This window comes from Narcine bancroftii, chromosome 11, assembly GCF_036971445.1.
Source record: "Narcine bancroftii isolate sNarBan1 chromosome 11, sNarBan1.hap1, whole genome shotgun sequence".
In the NCBI taxonomy this organism is placed as follows: Eukaryota; Metazoa; Chordata; class Chondrichthyes; order Torpediniformes; family Narcinidae; genus Narcine; species Narcine bancroftii.
In genome coordinates, this window is record NC_091479.1 from 100,447,025 (window position 1) to 100,464,482 (window position 17,458).

The window sequence follows — 17,458 nt, forward strand, 5'->3', positions numbered from 1 at the left end:
TGGAACTGGGGTATGGCAGGGTGCTGAAGGCAAGGAGGCTCCAGAAGGGCCTTAATGGGCGCTGAAAGCTTCCCGATTGTATCAGACCTTTGGATCTGGAGTCTAAGTTGCCGATGAATTGAACGGGCACCCTGTGCGGTTGCAAGAGCACTGAAGGCAAATCCACGGACACTCAGTGACTGTGAAGGGACTCTCTTTTGCTTCTCTTTCTCTCTCACTGTAAGGGACATCAGGTGACATTAATGGTGACTCTTCAGACTACAGAAAATTTTGTGTAATAGTACATGCTCTTTTTCTTTACATTACAATAAAATAATCTTGATATTTTTTCTCTTACTTTTATATCTATGATGAGTTTTTCTCTTTGTGATGTCTTATCAAGCTTAAATTGTTGATCGAGTGTGTTATATACCTGAGAAGCTGCAGCAAATAAAACTTTCATTGCATCAGTGCATTGGACTCCTCTCTCGCTCATTAATTCAACACTGAGACCAATACTCCCAGTGAGTTCAAATGCCACCACAGCACTTTGAATTTAGAACGCTAAGAGGAAACTTGAGAGATTTTTTTTAACTCACCGTGACAACTTCAAGGCAGTTCCTCCTACAACCATGAGTTGGCAGTTGCATTTCCATGAAATAGGTCATGTAAACACATCCTTTCTTAAAACTATCCTGGAGCAAGGAGCAGTCACAAAAAAAAATCCAGTTTAAGTCTTTGAATTGCACAGGAAAGCGACAAACAATGATATGATTCAATGGCCTTGTACGAGATGGTGAGCCGTTTAGATCGTTTGGGTGGACAGGGGCTTTTTTCCCTAGGGCTGTAATGGCTAACACAAGGGGGCATAGATTTAAGGTGCTTGCGAGAAAGTATGGGGTGCGGTGGGGGCACCGCACAGAAAGATTTTCACACAGAGAGTTGGGGGGGGGGGGTTGTGTGATGTTTCTTCTATTGTGAAAAAGAAACTTGGGTTCTTTTTGATTTATTTATATTTTATTATCAACTCATGACCTTGTGGGGCGCATCCATTTTGTGCATCTAACCCGAGGTGAGACCTTCTGTCTCTGGCGCTCTCTAGTGGTCAGGAGGATCACCAATGCCTAATCACCACAGTGCATACTGGCAATGGTGGTGGAGGCAGGTACAAAAGGGTCTTTTGAGAGACCACATGGAATTGAGAAAAATGGAGCGTTATGTAGTAGAGAAATTCTAGGCAGTTGTTAGGGTAGGTTATTAGGTCAGCACAACACAGTGGGCTGAAGGGCCTATACTGTGCTGTAGATTTCAATGTTCTAGGATTCACCTAATTAGTTACATGGAGAATGTACTTAAAGCAAGATTCTGAAAGCTCTGATCTACAAAGTTTCATGGCCTTGAAATAGCATTCCTGTGAGGATCAATGCCTTTGGGAGAGGTGAAGGAAGGATGTCGGCAGCAGAATATCTTTTAGTCTTCTACTGGTCACCGTGCCTTTGCATTCTTGACTGTGACTCACTCTATTGGTGAGGTGGTGCAGGGGTGCAGCATAAGGTGCTACGTCCTCATAAGCCCAAGGGCCTGGCCACGATCCAGATCTTGTGCAGAGCTTTCAAGATGACTCTGTGGCTTTCTCGCAGGTGCCCTGGTTTCTTTCTCCATCCCAAAGAGGGGTTCGCTGCTTTGGTTGATTGGCTACTGCAAATAACTCAGAGTCCAAAAAAAGTGGCCAAAATCTTCAGAGGAGAACCAATGGGGATGAGAGGGGAGCAGAGATGTCAGAAAAGGGGGAATGGAGTGATGGAATTTGGAGACAGTCTGAATCCTCCTGTGTTGTAATAAGCCAAGTCTCTAAAATTCTGGATCATCCTCTCCTTGGGCCCCAATGTCCCTGCTGCATCATGTACTCTGTGATTTTACTGTTGGTCCCTCTCTGACAATTTGCATTTGATTGCTTTTTTGTTTAAACGTTAAAAGCCTTTAAATAAGCATCGATTTTAAAAATATTTTAAACCACAATAATAATTACATTACATTAAATTCAAAAATTATTTCAAAAAGTTATACATGTGGTATATAAAAAGAAACCCCTTCCCACCCTCTCACCTCCCCTTCTCCCAAAACCCCTAGAAGGAAAAAGAAAATGAGATTAATGGAAGAAGGACTGGGGAATGCCAAGGGGATAGGGAATAGAGCATTTATATCATAAAGTCTAATATTGGAGTTACCAAGAAACGAGTCTTCAGAGAGTCTATTAAGCATACAAACCCACATTTTGTAAATATGGGCACCAGATTTTACAAAATACAGGATATTTGTTTCATAAACTGTAAAGCATAGATATTTGGAAATAATATTTAAAGTCTTACCTGTGTTCCTCTGATGTCTTGTGCATTACATCAGGATTTTGCCTCTACTGTTAACATTGGAATATCCTTTGTCATGAGTGAGAGTGGACAAATGTGAGTGAGCATCTAGGTTGGTCAAAGTTGGTTTAGAAGAACTTCTTTAAGGAGGTTTGAAAAGTGATGAGAAAATATAGTGTGAGAGAGAGAGAGAGAGAGTCAGGTTGATGACTTTCTATAGAACTGGAAAAGTAAGAATACAAATTGTTTAAAGTTGGAAATATAAAATGCTGCAAATCCGTAGTGGGTCAAGTCACACGAGTGAGCGAGAGGGAGAGAGGTTTGTCAAAGACTTAGGATTTCGCTGATGGGGGCACAGGGCCCAAGACCACAGCAAGGATCTTTGTATACTTTTAATTTCAATATTAGATGCTGACTTGGGACAAATCTCCAGTTTCTCCTCTGATACATTCTCAATTTTCGATATCAAGGCATCTAGGTTTACTAGTGGAATGAGGTCACCCCCATGAGGAATTCACTAATTCAGAATATAATGAAAAAAGTGCTCACTTACTATTGGAGTCATTCCAGATTGACAAGAGTTGTCATAAATTTTAGAACAGCTGACACAAGGGCCCTGAATGGAGGTAAATGTAGTAACTTTAGGTTTCTGTAGATTCGATACAAACTTTTATGTTGAAGACAGGATCATTATCAATGCACTTTTCTGAGACACTACCGATATAGTAGAGGCCTTTACAAAGCACAGGTGGAGTAACATTTGGGGAAGAAATCCGAGGCACTTGTGGCTTGGGACTTTCTGCACAGCCAACCACATCTCCAAACATGGAAAACAAGACTTACATTTCACAAATATTCCAAATAGCTTCACGGCTAGCCTGATACTTCCGAAGAGGAGTAAAACACGAAAGTCTGCAGACACCACAATTGAAGTAAAACACAAATGCTGGAGAAACTCAGCAGGTCAAACAGTACTTTATGTGGCAAAAATAATGATTCATAGCTTGATGAAGGCCTCAAGCCCAAAACGTTGGTTCTGTATCTTTATCTTTGCTCTGTAAAGTCCACGGTTTGACCTGCTGAGTTTCTCCAGCACTGTGTTTTTACAATAATTCTGAAGGATTGTTTATGTTGAAATGAAGAAACCACGCAGTTGATTGACACACAAGCTCCCACAAGGTGTGGTGAGAGGATTAATTGTAGTGATGTCGAGGGATGGGTAGGGGGATAGGGTGCCAAGATTGTGACCATTGGGATACCTACATCTACATTAAAGAGAAGAGGTCTTGGTGGTATGATATCAAAACCCTGGAAAATTTCTACAGATGTGTGGAGGAAAGTGTGCTGACCGGCTGCATTGTGGTCTGGTATGGGGACACCAATACCCACCCCTGAGCATAAACCCCTGCAAAGGGTAGAGGACGTAGCCCAGGATATTATAGGCAAAACTCTCCCCACTATTGAGAACATGTACAGGGAATGCTGCCGTCAGAGAACAGCAGCAATCATCAAGGATCCCCACCACCCAGCACACGCTCTGTTCTCGCTGCTGCCATCAGGAAAGAGGTGTCGGTGTCACAAGACTCACACCACCAGGTTCAGGAACAGCTGCTCCCCCTCCACCATCAGACTCCTCAACAACAAACTCAATCAGGGACTCATTTAAGGACTTTTACTTGTGCACTTTATTGATTTTTCTTGCTCTCTCTGTATTGCACAGTCAGTTTGTTTGCAAGTGTTATCTGTTGACGGTTCTTTTGATTGTTTACATGTTCACGCTGTGTGCAGTTCATTTTTGCACTAGCAATTAGTGTAATTCTGCCGCACCCGCAGGAAAAAGGAATCTCAGAGTTGTATGTGATGTCACCTATGTACTCTGACAATACATCTAAATTCGGAAATCATCAAACTGGTGATGTACAACAGAATGGCCCTACATTCCCTGCCCACTCTGCTATGGGGTGAGCCAAACCAAGGGTCTTGCCGCTCTGAAAACTACCAAAGGAGGTCAATACATCTGAATCTCATAACAAGCACAGTCTAGTGCCCGTGGATAACCTAGAGAAATTTAGTCTGAATCACCTTCAAAAAAATTAAGTAATTCAAATACATGGGGAGGGGGGGGTTGCAAGTTAATTGGGGGCACAAACTCGTGGGGTGAAATTACCTCTTACTGTGCTTATTGTCTAAATAAATTTTTTAAACAAATAAATAAATAACCAATCGGCATTTCAGCCAATGCCGCATTACCTGGGTAATTCTGTGTGTCGTGTCATCACATCGATGAGGAAGGATTGGCACAATGGACGGAGGAATTAGAAGACCATTTATAATGAAGATCCTCCCATTCTTGCCAAATATGTCTGCTTCTTCAATAACTGCTCCCTGGCCTCCAAGCAGGATCTGTCCCTGGAGAGACAATGAACAGCAAAGGATATAGTGAAACAAATCAGGAGAATCAACGGGCAAAGGCACCACTAGAACTCATCGTGCACTGGCCAATGTGCATTGCTGACTTCACATTATCCCAGCAGCCTCTGGTGTGTACATTTTTATTTCTTTGTTTGTGAGATATGGGGCAGCAGATATTGTACATCCTTAAACCTTCTCTTTAACATGTGAGCTAGCCAGCCATTTTGGAGAGTTTTTAAGAGGTAGCTACATTCCTTTGGGACTGGCAGGGGATTCCTTCTGAAGAGGAGGCCTGTTTTCTGTGCTATAAGGTCCTATGGTTCTTCCTGTGGCTGCATGGGTTTCCTTTAGGTGTTCCCATTCCACTCATATCCCAAAGGTGCACAGGTCAGTAGGTTCACTGGAGAGTGTGAATGATCTCAGTGTTACAACCATTACATTGGCCGCACTCCTACCAGCCTCCTGCAGGTAGGCAACCTGGGAGGCTGGCCCCACCTGCCTGCTGTCAATCACTGGCCCGTATAAAGACGTGACCCAGCCCCCTTTGTGAGTCAGTTGGGCACGTGGAGCTAGAAAGGTACAGAGACCTTGTGTGTGGACAAGTTTAAGCTGATTAAAGCCTGTTGTACAGTCTGCGAACTTTGTGTCTGAATTCTTTGCACAGCAGAGGTCACGGTAAGTGAGTGGTAGAATCTTGAGGGAGTTAAGAAAAATATTACTTGGGATTCATGTAGGATTTTTTTGTAAATGGGTGGCCATTGGTCAGCGTGATTGGCGTGGACTGAAGGGCTTGTTACCATGCTGTATGTCTAAATTAAATTTAAAAAATTTAAATGCCCATTGTTAAGGTGAAATTTTAAGACTCTCTACATCAGGGGTGGCCAAATTTCCTTGGTTGTGGGCCACATACAGAAAAATATAAGGAGTTACAGGCCAAACAACATTTGGCCCCGCCATTTCCTGCCACCGTCAGCTCCTTTAAAAGGCCGTTTAAAACCTGTACAGAACCAATGGCAGTCGAACTGGGTGGACGGACCCCACAGGGGAGCACTGACATTTCCCCCCCCACCCCCCCCCCCGCATGTCCACACCAGTGGCAACGCCGCTGTTACAGCAGCTCTGGCTGCGCTAACGAGGCACTTAAAAATGGGCAATGGGTCCCGTTTGGCCCAGGGCCGTCCTTTGGCCACTTCTGCTGTGTATGAATGGTCCAGGCTGGCCATTCACGATGAATTGTTTAGCTATGCCCCCCCCCCCCCCCCCCACCTCCACCCCCACAGGAACCTACTTAAAGTTTATGGTCTCCCTTCCCTGTGAAGTAGTTTTGATTTCTTCTGTACTTCTCCCCTACCAATTACATTAAAAATCTTTTAAAAAAAAGGTCTGTTACATGAGGTGAAAGGAAAACAAGGCTTTTACTTAAATATGCAGTGGCCTGGGGGCAATGGCTGCTCTAGACTATACTTGACCAAGATTATTCATGAAAATGCTCCTCAGGTCCTATTTAATCTCTTCCTTTTACCTTAAGCCCTTTTAGATTCCTCAACTCTGATGGGGAAAATCTATGACTGTTTATCTTTGCTATAAAATACTCTGATTGACCTACTGAGTTTCTCCAGCATTGTGTTTTTACAATGACTGTTTATTCTATCGACGTTCCAGATGATTTTATAAATCATGCCTCATATACTCCCGGGGAGAAAAAGGTCCCGGGGCTGTTCAGCCTCTCCTCAATATACAAGCCCACAAGTCCTGATAACATTCTTGTGAATCTTTTCTGCACCTTTTCCAACATCACATCTTTCCTACACCTGGGGACACCAGAACTGCACACAAAGCTCCAAGTGTGATCTCACCAACATCTCGGATAGGTAAGATTAAAAAAAAAGTCCTGTGTATTTGTTCAATTTTAAGGGAAGTTAAAGGTTATAAAATAAAATAGACTTTAATCGCAGGGGTTGAGAGTTGTTTATGAGTTTACTTACGTTTCTGCTCACGTTCACTGACACAAGTTGATTTGCCAAGCTCAGAACTTTTGATGAAGAGAGAAGACTCGCAACCTCCAGCTGATTTGTGAGAAGAAAAGGTGGCGTCAGTTTGGATGTGTTAATTCTTCCGTTTATCCAGTGAGCTGCACTTCCAGCTCAGTGCCCAATACTTTCCCCCCCAGGTTTGCTGGTCACCCCCAAGTTCTTGGTGACACTGATTTAACTCTACTTCCCACTCCCCCATCTGGACCCCCAGTCCTTCCACACAAAGGATTCTAATACAGGCTGCGGGAACCATCATCAGTGGACATTGATGCTTCTCAGTGTGGAACAGTTAATGCAGAGAAATTGATCAGAGATCAATCCACAGGACCATAAGAGTAGTAGAGAGGATTTCTGGAGTCTACCTCCTCCCTCTGATTGATGTGATCTACTGGGATCATTTTCTGAAGAGGGTGTGTAAAGTCATCGCGGACCCTTTCCATCCCACACACAGCATCTTTCAGCTGCTCCCATAGGCTAAGAGATACAGGAGTACCAGAGCCAGCACCACCAGGCTGAGGAAAAGCTTCTTCCCACAGGCAGTGAGAATGCTGAATAACCAAAAGAACTGCTCTCACTAACCATCTGAGAATCTTATATTTATAAAAAAATATTTATTTATTTGTAAAGTTGAATCCTTGACCTGCTTGACTGTTATGTCTGGTTGTGTGTCTGCGACTTATGCACCAAAGACCGGAGAACAGTGTTTTGTACAATCAGGTGACAATAAACTTGACATCATTTTAACCTAAAATTAGGTCCAGAAACAAAAATCATTGTGAAAAGGTGGATTTATGTGGATTTTGCTAACAGTCCATTATTCCTCCTGAGAACAGAGACCAGTACTGCATATATAGGCCCTTCAGCTCACAGTGTTGGGCACATCTTGCCCTTCCCTCCATCACAGTCCATAATCTTCTATTTTTCTGACATATATCTCACTATCCAAAAGCCTTTTAAATGTCCCTATTGTACCAGCCTCCACCACTACCCCCAGCAATTCACTCACACTCTCTGTGTAAAAAAACATACTTCTGGCATCTCCCCTCAACTCAAAGAAATGTCCATTGGGGAAAAAGGTGCTCGCTGTTCACTTTAATTTGATACATCTCTGTTAAGCCACCTCTCATCCTCCATCACTCTAAAGCCTTAGCTTGCTCACCCTTTCCTCATAAGACATGCTCTCTAATCTAGGCAGCACCCTGTCTAAAGCTTCGACTTCTTTCCTATAATGAGGTGACTGGAATGTAATACTCTTAAGTGTGGTCTAAACAGAGCTTTACAGAACTGTATCATAAGCCCAAGGGTTGACACAAAATGAACTAAAGAAGTCGGCCATCTGGCCCATTGAGCCTGCTCTGCCATTCAATATGATCATGAGTGATCGGATCTGGTGATAGGCTCATTTCCACCTAACTGCCTTTTCCCCATATCCATTAATTCCCCATCTATGTAGAAATCTATCCAGTCTTGTCTTAAATATATTTACTGAGTTTGCATTCAATGGGCAGTGAATTCCACAGATTCTGGGAAAAGTAGTTCCTCCTCATCTCTGTCCTAAATTTATTACTCGGAATCTTGAGGCTACGCCCCCTAGTTCTGGTCTCCCCTGCCAATGGAAACATCTTATCTACCGCTATCCTATCTATCCCTTTCATGATTTTTATACATTTCTAGAAGATCCCCTGCCATTCTTCTAAATTTCAGTGAGTACAGCCACAGACGACTCAATCTCTCCTCACAGGCCAAACCCCTCCTCCCTGGAATCAACCTGGTGAAACTCCTCTGCACAGTTTCCAAAACCAGTACAACCTTCCTCAAGTAAGGAGACAAGAACTGCAAGCAGGACTCTAGATGTGGCCTCACCAGTACATTGTACAGATACAGCATAACCTCCCTGCTCTTACTTTCAATCCCTCGAGCAATGGCCAACATTCCATTTGCCTTCTTGATAGCCAGCTTGCCCTGCAAATCAACCTTTTGCATGCACCAGCACTGAAATCCTTCTGCACATCAGCATTCTGCAATTGCTTGCCATTTAAATTCTGATCTTCCACTTTTCCCTTCCAAAGTGGATAACCTCACATTTGCCAACATTGTCCTCTTGCTCACTCACTTAACCTATCTCTATCCCTCTGCAGCCTCTCCGTATCCTCTGCACAATTTGTTTTTCCTCTCAATTTGGTGTCATCAGCAAACGTAGATACACGACACTCGGCCCCTCTTCTGGATCGTTTACATATTTCGTGAGATGGGTCAGTCTAATAGCCCAACTTTCTCTGAGCCCATCCAGAACCCTGCAGTCTAAACAATGATCTCATCAAGTTCAGTGTGTAGACATTTCTGCCCGATGTTTCAAATATAATCTAAAATCACAAACTGAACAAGTTTGTACTGATAATAATCATCAAACTGACCATCAACTTCCTTTTCCAATACTGCCATTTCCATTGCATTTGCAGAATTTACAGCATTTTGCTTACATGCTGGACTTCTCATCCGATTGCTTGCGTAGTAAATAACTAACCTCATTTTTTGGAATGATATGATGTCTCACCAGTTCTTTAAGCTTCTGCTTGCCCTAAACAAAAAAAAATGGAAGGCTATCAAATCCAACAAACATCTCAAAGACTTCACAAAGCAGATAAAAGCAAATAGAGAACAGACTTATTTATCACCTCTTTATCCCTGGGTCGGAAATAATAAATACATAATAATGTTGCATTAGTTGGTGTGTTAAAAACAAAAATGTTAGGAACTGCCATACCAGCGAAGGAAATTACAAACTACAGCCTGCTACAGGAGCAAAAGCCGACCTGCTGGGGGGATGCAGCGCAAAAATGTGCTGGAGAAACTCAGCAAGTCACACAGCATCCACAGGAAGTAAAGGGTGACCGACATTTCGGGCCTGAGCCCCTTGAGAAGCTGAGTGGATGGAGCAGCAAAAGAAGAATGGTTGACGTCTCAGATCGAGATCGCCATTTCCTCCAGCAGATCGTTTCTCGCTCCAAATTCTAGCAGCTGGATGTCCCTGCCTTGATGAAGACTTCCAACCCGAAACCCTGACCATTCCTGGTCTCCCACTGATGCTAACACGCACTGACTTCCTCTGGCAGTTTTTGTTTTGCTCTCTTGTGCATACAAAGAAACTGACAAATAAATGTGTGTTTCCCACCACAATGAAATCAGCTAATTTCCTTGCTTTGTGAAAACTATGCCACAATCAAAATGGCTCCCACAGTTAGTGTGATGCTGCTACAGTGCCCGCGATCAGGACCAGGGTTGGGATCCGCGCTGTCTGCACATTCTCCCCGTGTCTGTGTGGATTTCCTACAGGTGCTCTAGTTTCCTTCCACCTTTCAAAAGCGTAGGTTAATTGGGCGCCACGGGCTTGTGGGCTGAAAGGGCCGGTTACTGTGCTGTATGTCTAAATTTAACATTTAACTTTACCCTCAAAGCTGGCAACAGAAGTGCATGGTTACATTAAAATCCCAAATGATTTCTTTTTACCTCTGCTGAATACAGATAATCCATTGCGCCATCATTCAAGTATTTCCAAGCTCCTTTGGTTGGAATAAAAATTGTAAATGGGCCAGGACTTTCTAAGAGTTGGTCAAGATCACATTTCTGGTTGTAAAAAGAGAATGCTAATTAAACAAAGGAAAGCAAAACTAAATAGAGGCTCGCTGGCTTGTCTGTCCACGGTCTCATGCACTGCCAGAATGAGACCACCTGCAAATTCCATCTGGGCCCCCTCCAACCGGATGAGTCTCTCCCTCATCTCATTTTTCACACCATTAATGATAATTATTAGCCTGATCCGCTCAATTAAAGAACAATGATTTCAGACCTGTCCTTTAGCCGTGTATAAATTGATCAACATCCTTCCTTAATTCAGGCTACAAGGTTTAAGAGAGCTACGGACAAAATGTTGTTTTAATCAGTTTGCCATAGTTTCCCTCACCAGAAATTCTTCAACTTTTCAATTAAAAAGTGTTGTTGGCTCTTACCTGCAGCAGCTTCTTGAATCTTTTGAGCTTTGCATTTTCTGAAATTATGGTGTAGAGTGTTTTCTGGTGAAAGAAAGTTCAAATGTCTGAATGAACCCAGAGCTTAAAATATAAAAAAATTCATGGGAATTGAACAATTAAAGTTGAAACATTAAGAAAGGGGTTAACCTGTAGAAGATTAAAGAGTGCTCTGAATGATAAAAGAGGTTCCAAAGGATAAATACTGCTCCACTACCGATATTTTTTTAAACCTGCAGATGCTGAAAATCTGAAATAAAAATAGATAATGCTGGATACACTCAAAGGTCAGGTGGCATCCGTGGAAGGAAAAACATCATCAACATTTTTGTTTCCAGGCCTTTGATGAAAAGAGATAAAATAAAATCAGTTGTAGAGATGGTGGGGAGGGACAGGACAGATAAGATAAAGGGAACATCTCAAATAGGTGAGGCGTGAGCATAAGCTGTTATCGAAGAAAACTTTTGCATAAGTTGAGGGCTGGAGTTTTGGTAGGTTTACGTCCAGCAGGGAAGGTCAAATAGAGCAGAGCTGCTCAGAGATGAAGCTGGGAAACACTTCTTAGTCAATAGGAGCAGAAATAGGCTATTCAGCCCATCGAATCTGTCCCGTAATTTAATCATGAGCTGATCCATTTCCCCACCCAGCCCCACTGCCCAGCCTTCTCTGCATCACTTTTGATGCCCTGGCTAATCAAGAACCTATCAATATCTGTCTTAAATACACACAATCAGCTGGCCTCCACAACTGCCTGTGCCAACAAATTCCACAGATTCACCACTCTCTGGCTGAAGAAATTCCTCTGCATTTCTGTTCTTAGCAGACACCCTTCAATCCTGAAGTTGTGCCCTAGACCCTCCCAGTGCGGGAAATATCTACTCTGAATGTCAGCTTTGCATTTGCCGAATTAGCATGCAAATTTACCTTCAGGCTATTCTGTCCAAGGACTCCCAGCTCCCTTTACATTCTGGGTATTTAAAATTTTCTCCCCATTTAAAAAATAGTCTGCCCATTTATTTTTGCATTTGCCACTTCTCTGCCCATTCTCCTAATCTGTCTGAGTCCTTCTGGAGCCTCCCTGTTTCTTCATACAGAAAAAAGAGGAGTAGAAATTTGGAACTCTCTCTGTCATAAAGTGTTTTGCAACAATGAGAAAAGAGAATGCTCACGTTAATATTAAGATTTGATGAACCCCTCCAAACCAAGCCCAAAAGGAATGTGTATCGAAGACTGAGACAGAGTTCAGCTATAATCCCATTGCAGCGAAGAATGAGTTTAAAAAGCTGAATGGCCTCCTCTTGGTCACTGCAGGCACATACAGATAGAGTTCACCACATTATCTTTCCACTTTAGACACAGGTGGAAACTTGTGGGTTCATTGAGGGACATTCAGCTCTTCTTATCCGCTTTACTTTGCACCTGGGATATGAGTGAAACTGATAATCCATGCCTGTTATCCATGCCTTATCTCTTTAAGGCCACTATTTCAATTTCAATTTTTAAATTTTGGCCCACGAGTCTGTGCCACCCAATTACATCTCATTAACCTACACTCCCGGTACGTTTTGAGCGGTAGCAATTCCTTTCAGACAGCGTGGGATTTGAACCATAGTCCCGATCGCTGGCGCTGTAAAGGTGTTGCGCCTCCCGCTATGCCAACCATGCACCCCAACAAGTTGAGGTTGCAAACTCACACATTTAGGACTAAACATCCATCATCACTGAGGTTCTGTCTCCTGTGCAGTCTCCACCTGTGAAAGAGAGAAACCTGTCATCCTTCTGCCCCTGAGCAAATGCCACACCCATGGAGTCCGACAGTGCAAGAAATATCCCAGAGCCACCAAAATCCAAAATTAAAATGGGCAGCATTCCAATCCTCAGTCACAGAGAAAGGTTAAGCAGGTTAAGACTTCTGGAGCACAGAAGAAAGAGGGGAGATTTGATAGAGGTATTTAAAATTATGAAGGGGTTAGACAGAGTAAATATAGATAGCCTTTTTCCACTGAGGATAGGTGAGATACAAACCAGAGGACATGGGCTAAGAGTGAAAGGGGATAAGTTTAGGAGGAACATGACAGGGGATATCTTCCCACAGAGCGTGGTGGGAGTATGGAACGAGCTGCCAGCTGAAATGGTGAATGTGGGCTCAGTTTTAACATTTAAGAAGAATTTGGACAGGTACATGGATGGGAGGGGCATGGACTGGGTGCAGGTCAGTGGGACTAGGCAAAAAAATGTTTCAGCACAGACTAGAAGGGTGGAAGGGACCAGTTTCTGCGCTGTAATGTTCTATGGTTCTACCCTCAATACACAAGGAAGCGACTGTAGGAGTTCAAACAGAATTGATGTTTCAGGTTGGGAATTTCTCCTCAGAGTTGGAGAAAATTTGAATCCCAGAGCTAAACCCAAGGGCTGTGGCTCGAGATTCCCAAAGGAAGGGCAACTCATAGAGTTTGAGAGCAGCAGAGAAAACAGAGGGGGAGCAGAGAGAGCTGCTGGCACAGAGCTCCCTATGGACAGGAGATCGCACTTCCACTGCTACGTGTCCTTCCAGGCTACTTATCTCTGTCGCCATTTGGTTTCCAGCTCCACCTCGGTCCTCACAAGGATCTCATATACTTGTACTGTTGCCCTATTCTCTCGCCAGAAGATGATTCACTGTCACCATTACATACATCTTGGAAGTAGGCCCACCCTTCAAAAGTGGAATAGGAACTGAATAACAGATTGAATCGCCTGGTAAAACACAAAAGCTTCAGGCACTGGGATCTTGAGCAAATGAAGAACAGCTGGTCAGGGAACATCCATTGGTAGAAATGGTCATCAAAGCTTTGGTCTTGACAAAGGGGCCAGTCCCAAAATGTTGACTGACTATTTTTTACCCATGGATGCTACTTCCAGCAATTCTTTGTTTGAATAAACTGGTATCAGGTGGCAGATCCCCCTTAAACTGGAATTTATTTCAAAACTGTATAAATTTAGAGATAAAGCATGGTAACAGGCCCTTCCAGCCCATAAGCACTTGATGCCAAATTACACCAATTGACCTACAACCTCCACTACCTTTTGAGCAGTGGGAGAAAACCAGAGGAAACCCACAGGGAGAACAAACAAACTCCCTACAGACAATGCTAGATTCAAATCCAGGTCACTGGCACTGTAATAGCATTACGTTAACTGCTACGCTCAACATGCTGCCTTAAATAAGGATAATAAATTGTCCATGCAGGATGGACTTGATGGGCTGAATGGCCTAATTTTGCTCTTTTATGGTCTGAGCACGTGTACCAGGTTAACATAGAGAATAAGGGGGTGGTGCAAGCCACACTGAGCACAACATGGCTCATGGTTTTCCACTGCTAGTTCCTTTGGCTCTGTTGTAAGGTTATCAACCAGAACCGTGAACTGTTCCTTGCACCATTGTTTAACACAGACCCTAAATACAGAGCAGTCACTTGGCTTTACCTTTCTGTTACTCTTGATTGTAGGTTGTGGGCCATCCATCATCTTATTGATAATGTGTATCAAACCATTAGAGGCAATGATATTGCCAGCGAGGATTTGGGTCTTGTTGCCATTTCCAGAAAAGTGTTGGCTCAACTTGTTATTCTAATGAAGGGAAGCATAAAGAACAATGCCAGATAAACCAATGACACACTAGGAGTTCTGGAGGGACTGGTTATAACTCTTCAAGGCTTTTTCTTTTGAGTTTATTGACCCATGTTCAGTGAGGAAGTTCATTTGGTGAGGAGTCCACAAACATGCAGGAGTAACTCAGCAGATCAAGCAGCGTCCGCAGAAAGCGATGGGCATTCGACGTTTCAGGACTGAGCACTTTGTCAGGAACGGCAGACCTCAAGCTTTGCCCGAATAAGGTGGGGGAGGGGGGCTTGTAGGTGGGAGGGGGAAGGAGAGAAAGGAGCTGAGAGGTGATGGGGAAGAAGACAGAGGGGCTGAGAGAGTTGCTCTCTGATGGAAGGGAAGGGGGTGGGGAACTGGAGGAAGGAAGGTGTGGGTGACAGACAAGGGAAGGAAAGCAGTCAGAGGGATGAGGGAAGGCGAGAGAATGGGGGAAGAAAAAAGGGGGAGAGGTTGACTGGAAATTGGAGATTGATATTGATGCCATTTAGTTGGAGTCTGAAATCTAAGATATTGTTACCCCAATTTGCATGAGGCACTACGTAAGGCCATGGACAGACAAGGTGTTGTAACATGATGTGGAATTGAACTGGAGACGCTGTGAATTAAGTAAAAACAGAGAAATGCTGAAGAAACTCAAGAGGTCGCACAGAGTCCATAGGAGGTAAAGATACATTACCAATGTTTCGAGCTGAGGTAATGGAAGAAACTTGAAGAAGGGCTCAGGCCAGAAATGTCAGTAATAAATCTTTACCTTCTATGAACGCTGCATGGCTGGCTGAGTTCCTCCAGCATTTCTGTGTTTTCACATTTGTGAGCACCCCAAATAGTGAACCCAGATGTAGTACAACAGATAAAATGCAGTACAATGTTGAGTTGCAGAGAGAGATCAGTTGGAACAGAGCAAGGGCAGCATTATTTTACTAATGTGAGGTTCGTTCAGGAACCTCATCACGTCAAGAAAGAAACTTTGAATCTGGTGGTCCATAACTTCACACGTGAGCATCTTCCTGATGGAAGGAGGCAGAAGAGATTGTGGCCAGGGTGGGATGAGTGTGAGATTTATATCCTCTCCATAGTTTTTTTTTTAAGCCATATTGTTATCCTTTTGGGCAGCATTTCCAAAGTAGGCTCATCTGGCGGACAAAATTCACCCTGACCCACAAGTGGGCACGAGGAATTTTAGTTGGCATGGGCGAGATGGGCCAAATGGCCTGCTTCCATGTTGTACGACTCTATGAGAATATAAGACTGCCCTTCTTCTCATGGAGTCTTCTTTTGCTTAACAACATTGTTAAGTTAATCTCCAAATCTGGATAAGTGTGAAAGTGATGTACTTTGGAAAGATGAACTTGAAAGCAGAGTATGTGGTTAATGGCAGGATTCTTAATTGTGTAGAGGACGAGAGAGTTCTTGGGGTCCAGGTCCATAGATCTCTCAACGTCACCGCGTACATTGATAGGGTGGTTAAGTAGGCGCATGGTGTGTTGGCCTTCATTTGTCAGGGATTGAGTTCGAGTGTCATGAGGTATTGTTGCAGCTCTATAAAAATCTTGGAGTATTGCATTAATTGCATTAATTTCTGGTCACCTCATTACAGGAAGGATGTAGAAGCTTTGGAAAGGGTGCAGCGGAGATCCACCAGTGCCTGGATTGGAGAACATATCTTGCAAAGCATGGTTGACAGAAGTGGGCTTTTCACTTTGGAGTGACAAAGGCTGAGGTGACTTAATATAAGATTATGAGGGGCCATGATAGGGTGGACAGCCATCACCTTTCCCCTGGAGCGACAATAGCAAATTCCAGAGGACGTATATTTCAGGTGAGTGGAGGCAAGTTTAGAGGTGACCGTAAGAGGCAAGTGTTTTTACCAAGAGTAATGGGTGCCTGGAAGGCATTGCCAGGGTGGTGGTGGAGGCTGGTACATTAGTAATATTCAAAAGATAGATAGGCACATGGATGCAAGAAAATTAGAGGGTTATGGGTGTGAAGCTGGGATCTTTGTGGGGTCAGTTTACATAGGCCAGCAAAACATTGTGGGCTGAAGGGCCTGTACTATGCTGTAATATTCTATGAACTTTCTGCAGTAAAAGGACACCAATATTACTTTGCACCTAACGTTTTGCCTTATAGAGTTAGCAATTCTAGTCAGATGTATGCAAGCGCTTTGTTGATTCCGACTTGCCCAGCCACAATGCTGAAGGTGGATTGTACTCCTCAGAGGATTGCGGAGTGCAGCAGTTATTTAGTTCCCCTTTTCCTGCTCTCAAATAACATCATGTAAAAAAAAAGTACAAAGGAATTTTCTTGCTCTCCTTGTTTATCTTAATGCAGCCAAGGTACACGACAACAACAAAAAAGGCACACATCGGCAAAGACGACCCTTTTTTTAAGCTCCTGTAAAGTCACATGGCTTATTCGGAAATTGTCATAGAGGCTCCAGTACTGAGGAACTGGTTTTCTATCAAACACACTAATAGTTTGCCAGTCTAACACATGAAAAAGTGAAGCATAGCAGGACTGGCTCTCCCATTAATCCTGGCCTAAACTAATGATCCCTGGAATATCCAAATTTCTGACTCAGGAAGCCTTCAGCACCTGAGGCCCTCAGGAGCCCTCCTTGCCCTCTGGAATCCTGGTCCCGAGACCTAGTTCCCATGAGCCAATCTCCAGCAGCCTGCACCCCTATGGGTCCCTCATCCGCTGAGAGCCTTGCTGGGTCCGCTGCCGTGGTCACCATCCAAGAGGGTCATCTCCTCTTCTCAATTTGTTTCCATTGCTCTCTTGGGAACTTAGTTTGTTCAAGTTTTTTAAACCAAGCTTCTCTGTGTAAATTTCAAGGAGATGAAGAAAACAGAAAGTTAATTGTATCTTGTAGTCTTTGTTCCATGGTACAGTTGCTGTAGAGCATGGGAGTGGAGGTCACTCTACAGGACCATAAAAGCGGCAGAGAGGATCACTAAGGTCTCCCTCCCACCCCGCTGTCCACCATTGACGTGATCTA

The 17,458-nt window shown here is 43.6% G+C and overlaps 1 protein-coding gene across 6 annotated transcripts in view; it reads right to left on the minus strand.

Annotated features, from left to right (window-relative positions):
• The window catches only part of stab2 (stabilin 2), a 198,485-nt gene that overhangs the window by 80,078 nt on the left and 100,949 nt on the right, over nucleotides 1–17,458 (minus strand). For 5 of the 6 annotated variants that reach the window (XR_011346802.1, XM_069904271.1, XM_069904267.1 and 2 more), the window contains 8 exons: nucleotides 14,281–14,424; nucleotides 10,798–10,860; nucleotides 10,298–10,414; nucleotides 9,315–9,368; nucleotides 6,743–6,823; nucleotides 4,596–4,754; nucleotides 2,899–2,961; nucleotides 579–674 (listed from right to left, as the gene is read on the minus strand). Coding sequence is in view for 5 of the 6 variants with exons in the window: in XM_069904271.1 (XP_069760372.1) it covers nucleotides 579–674; nucleotides 2,899–2,961; nucleotides 4,596–4,754; nucleotides 6,743–6,823; nucleotides 9,315–9,368; nucleotides 10,298–10,414; nucleotides 10,798–10,860; nucleotides 14,281–14,424 (777 nt within the window). In the remaining variant the exon portion in view is untranslated. The remainder of the gene's footprint in view (nucleotides 1–578; nucleotides 675–2,898; nucleotides 2,962–4,595; nucleotides 4,755–6,742; nucleotides 6,824–9,314; nucleotides 9,369–10,297; nucleotides 10,415–10,797; nucleotides 10,861–14,280; nucleotides 14,425–17,458) is intronic. The other variant, XM_069904270.1, reaches the window with a different exon arrangement.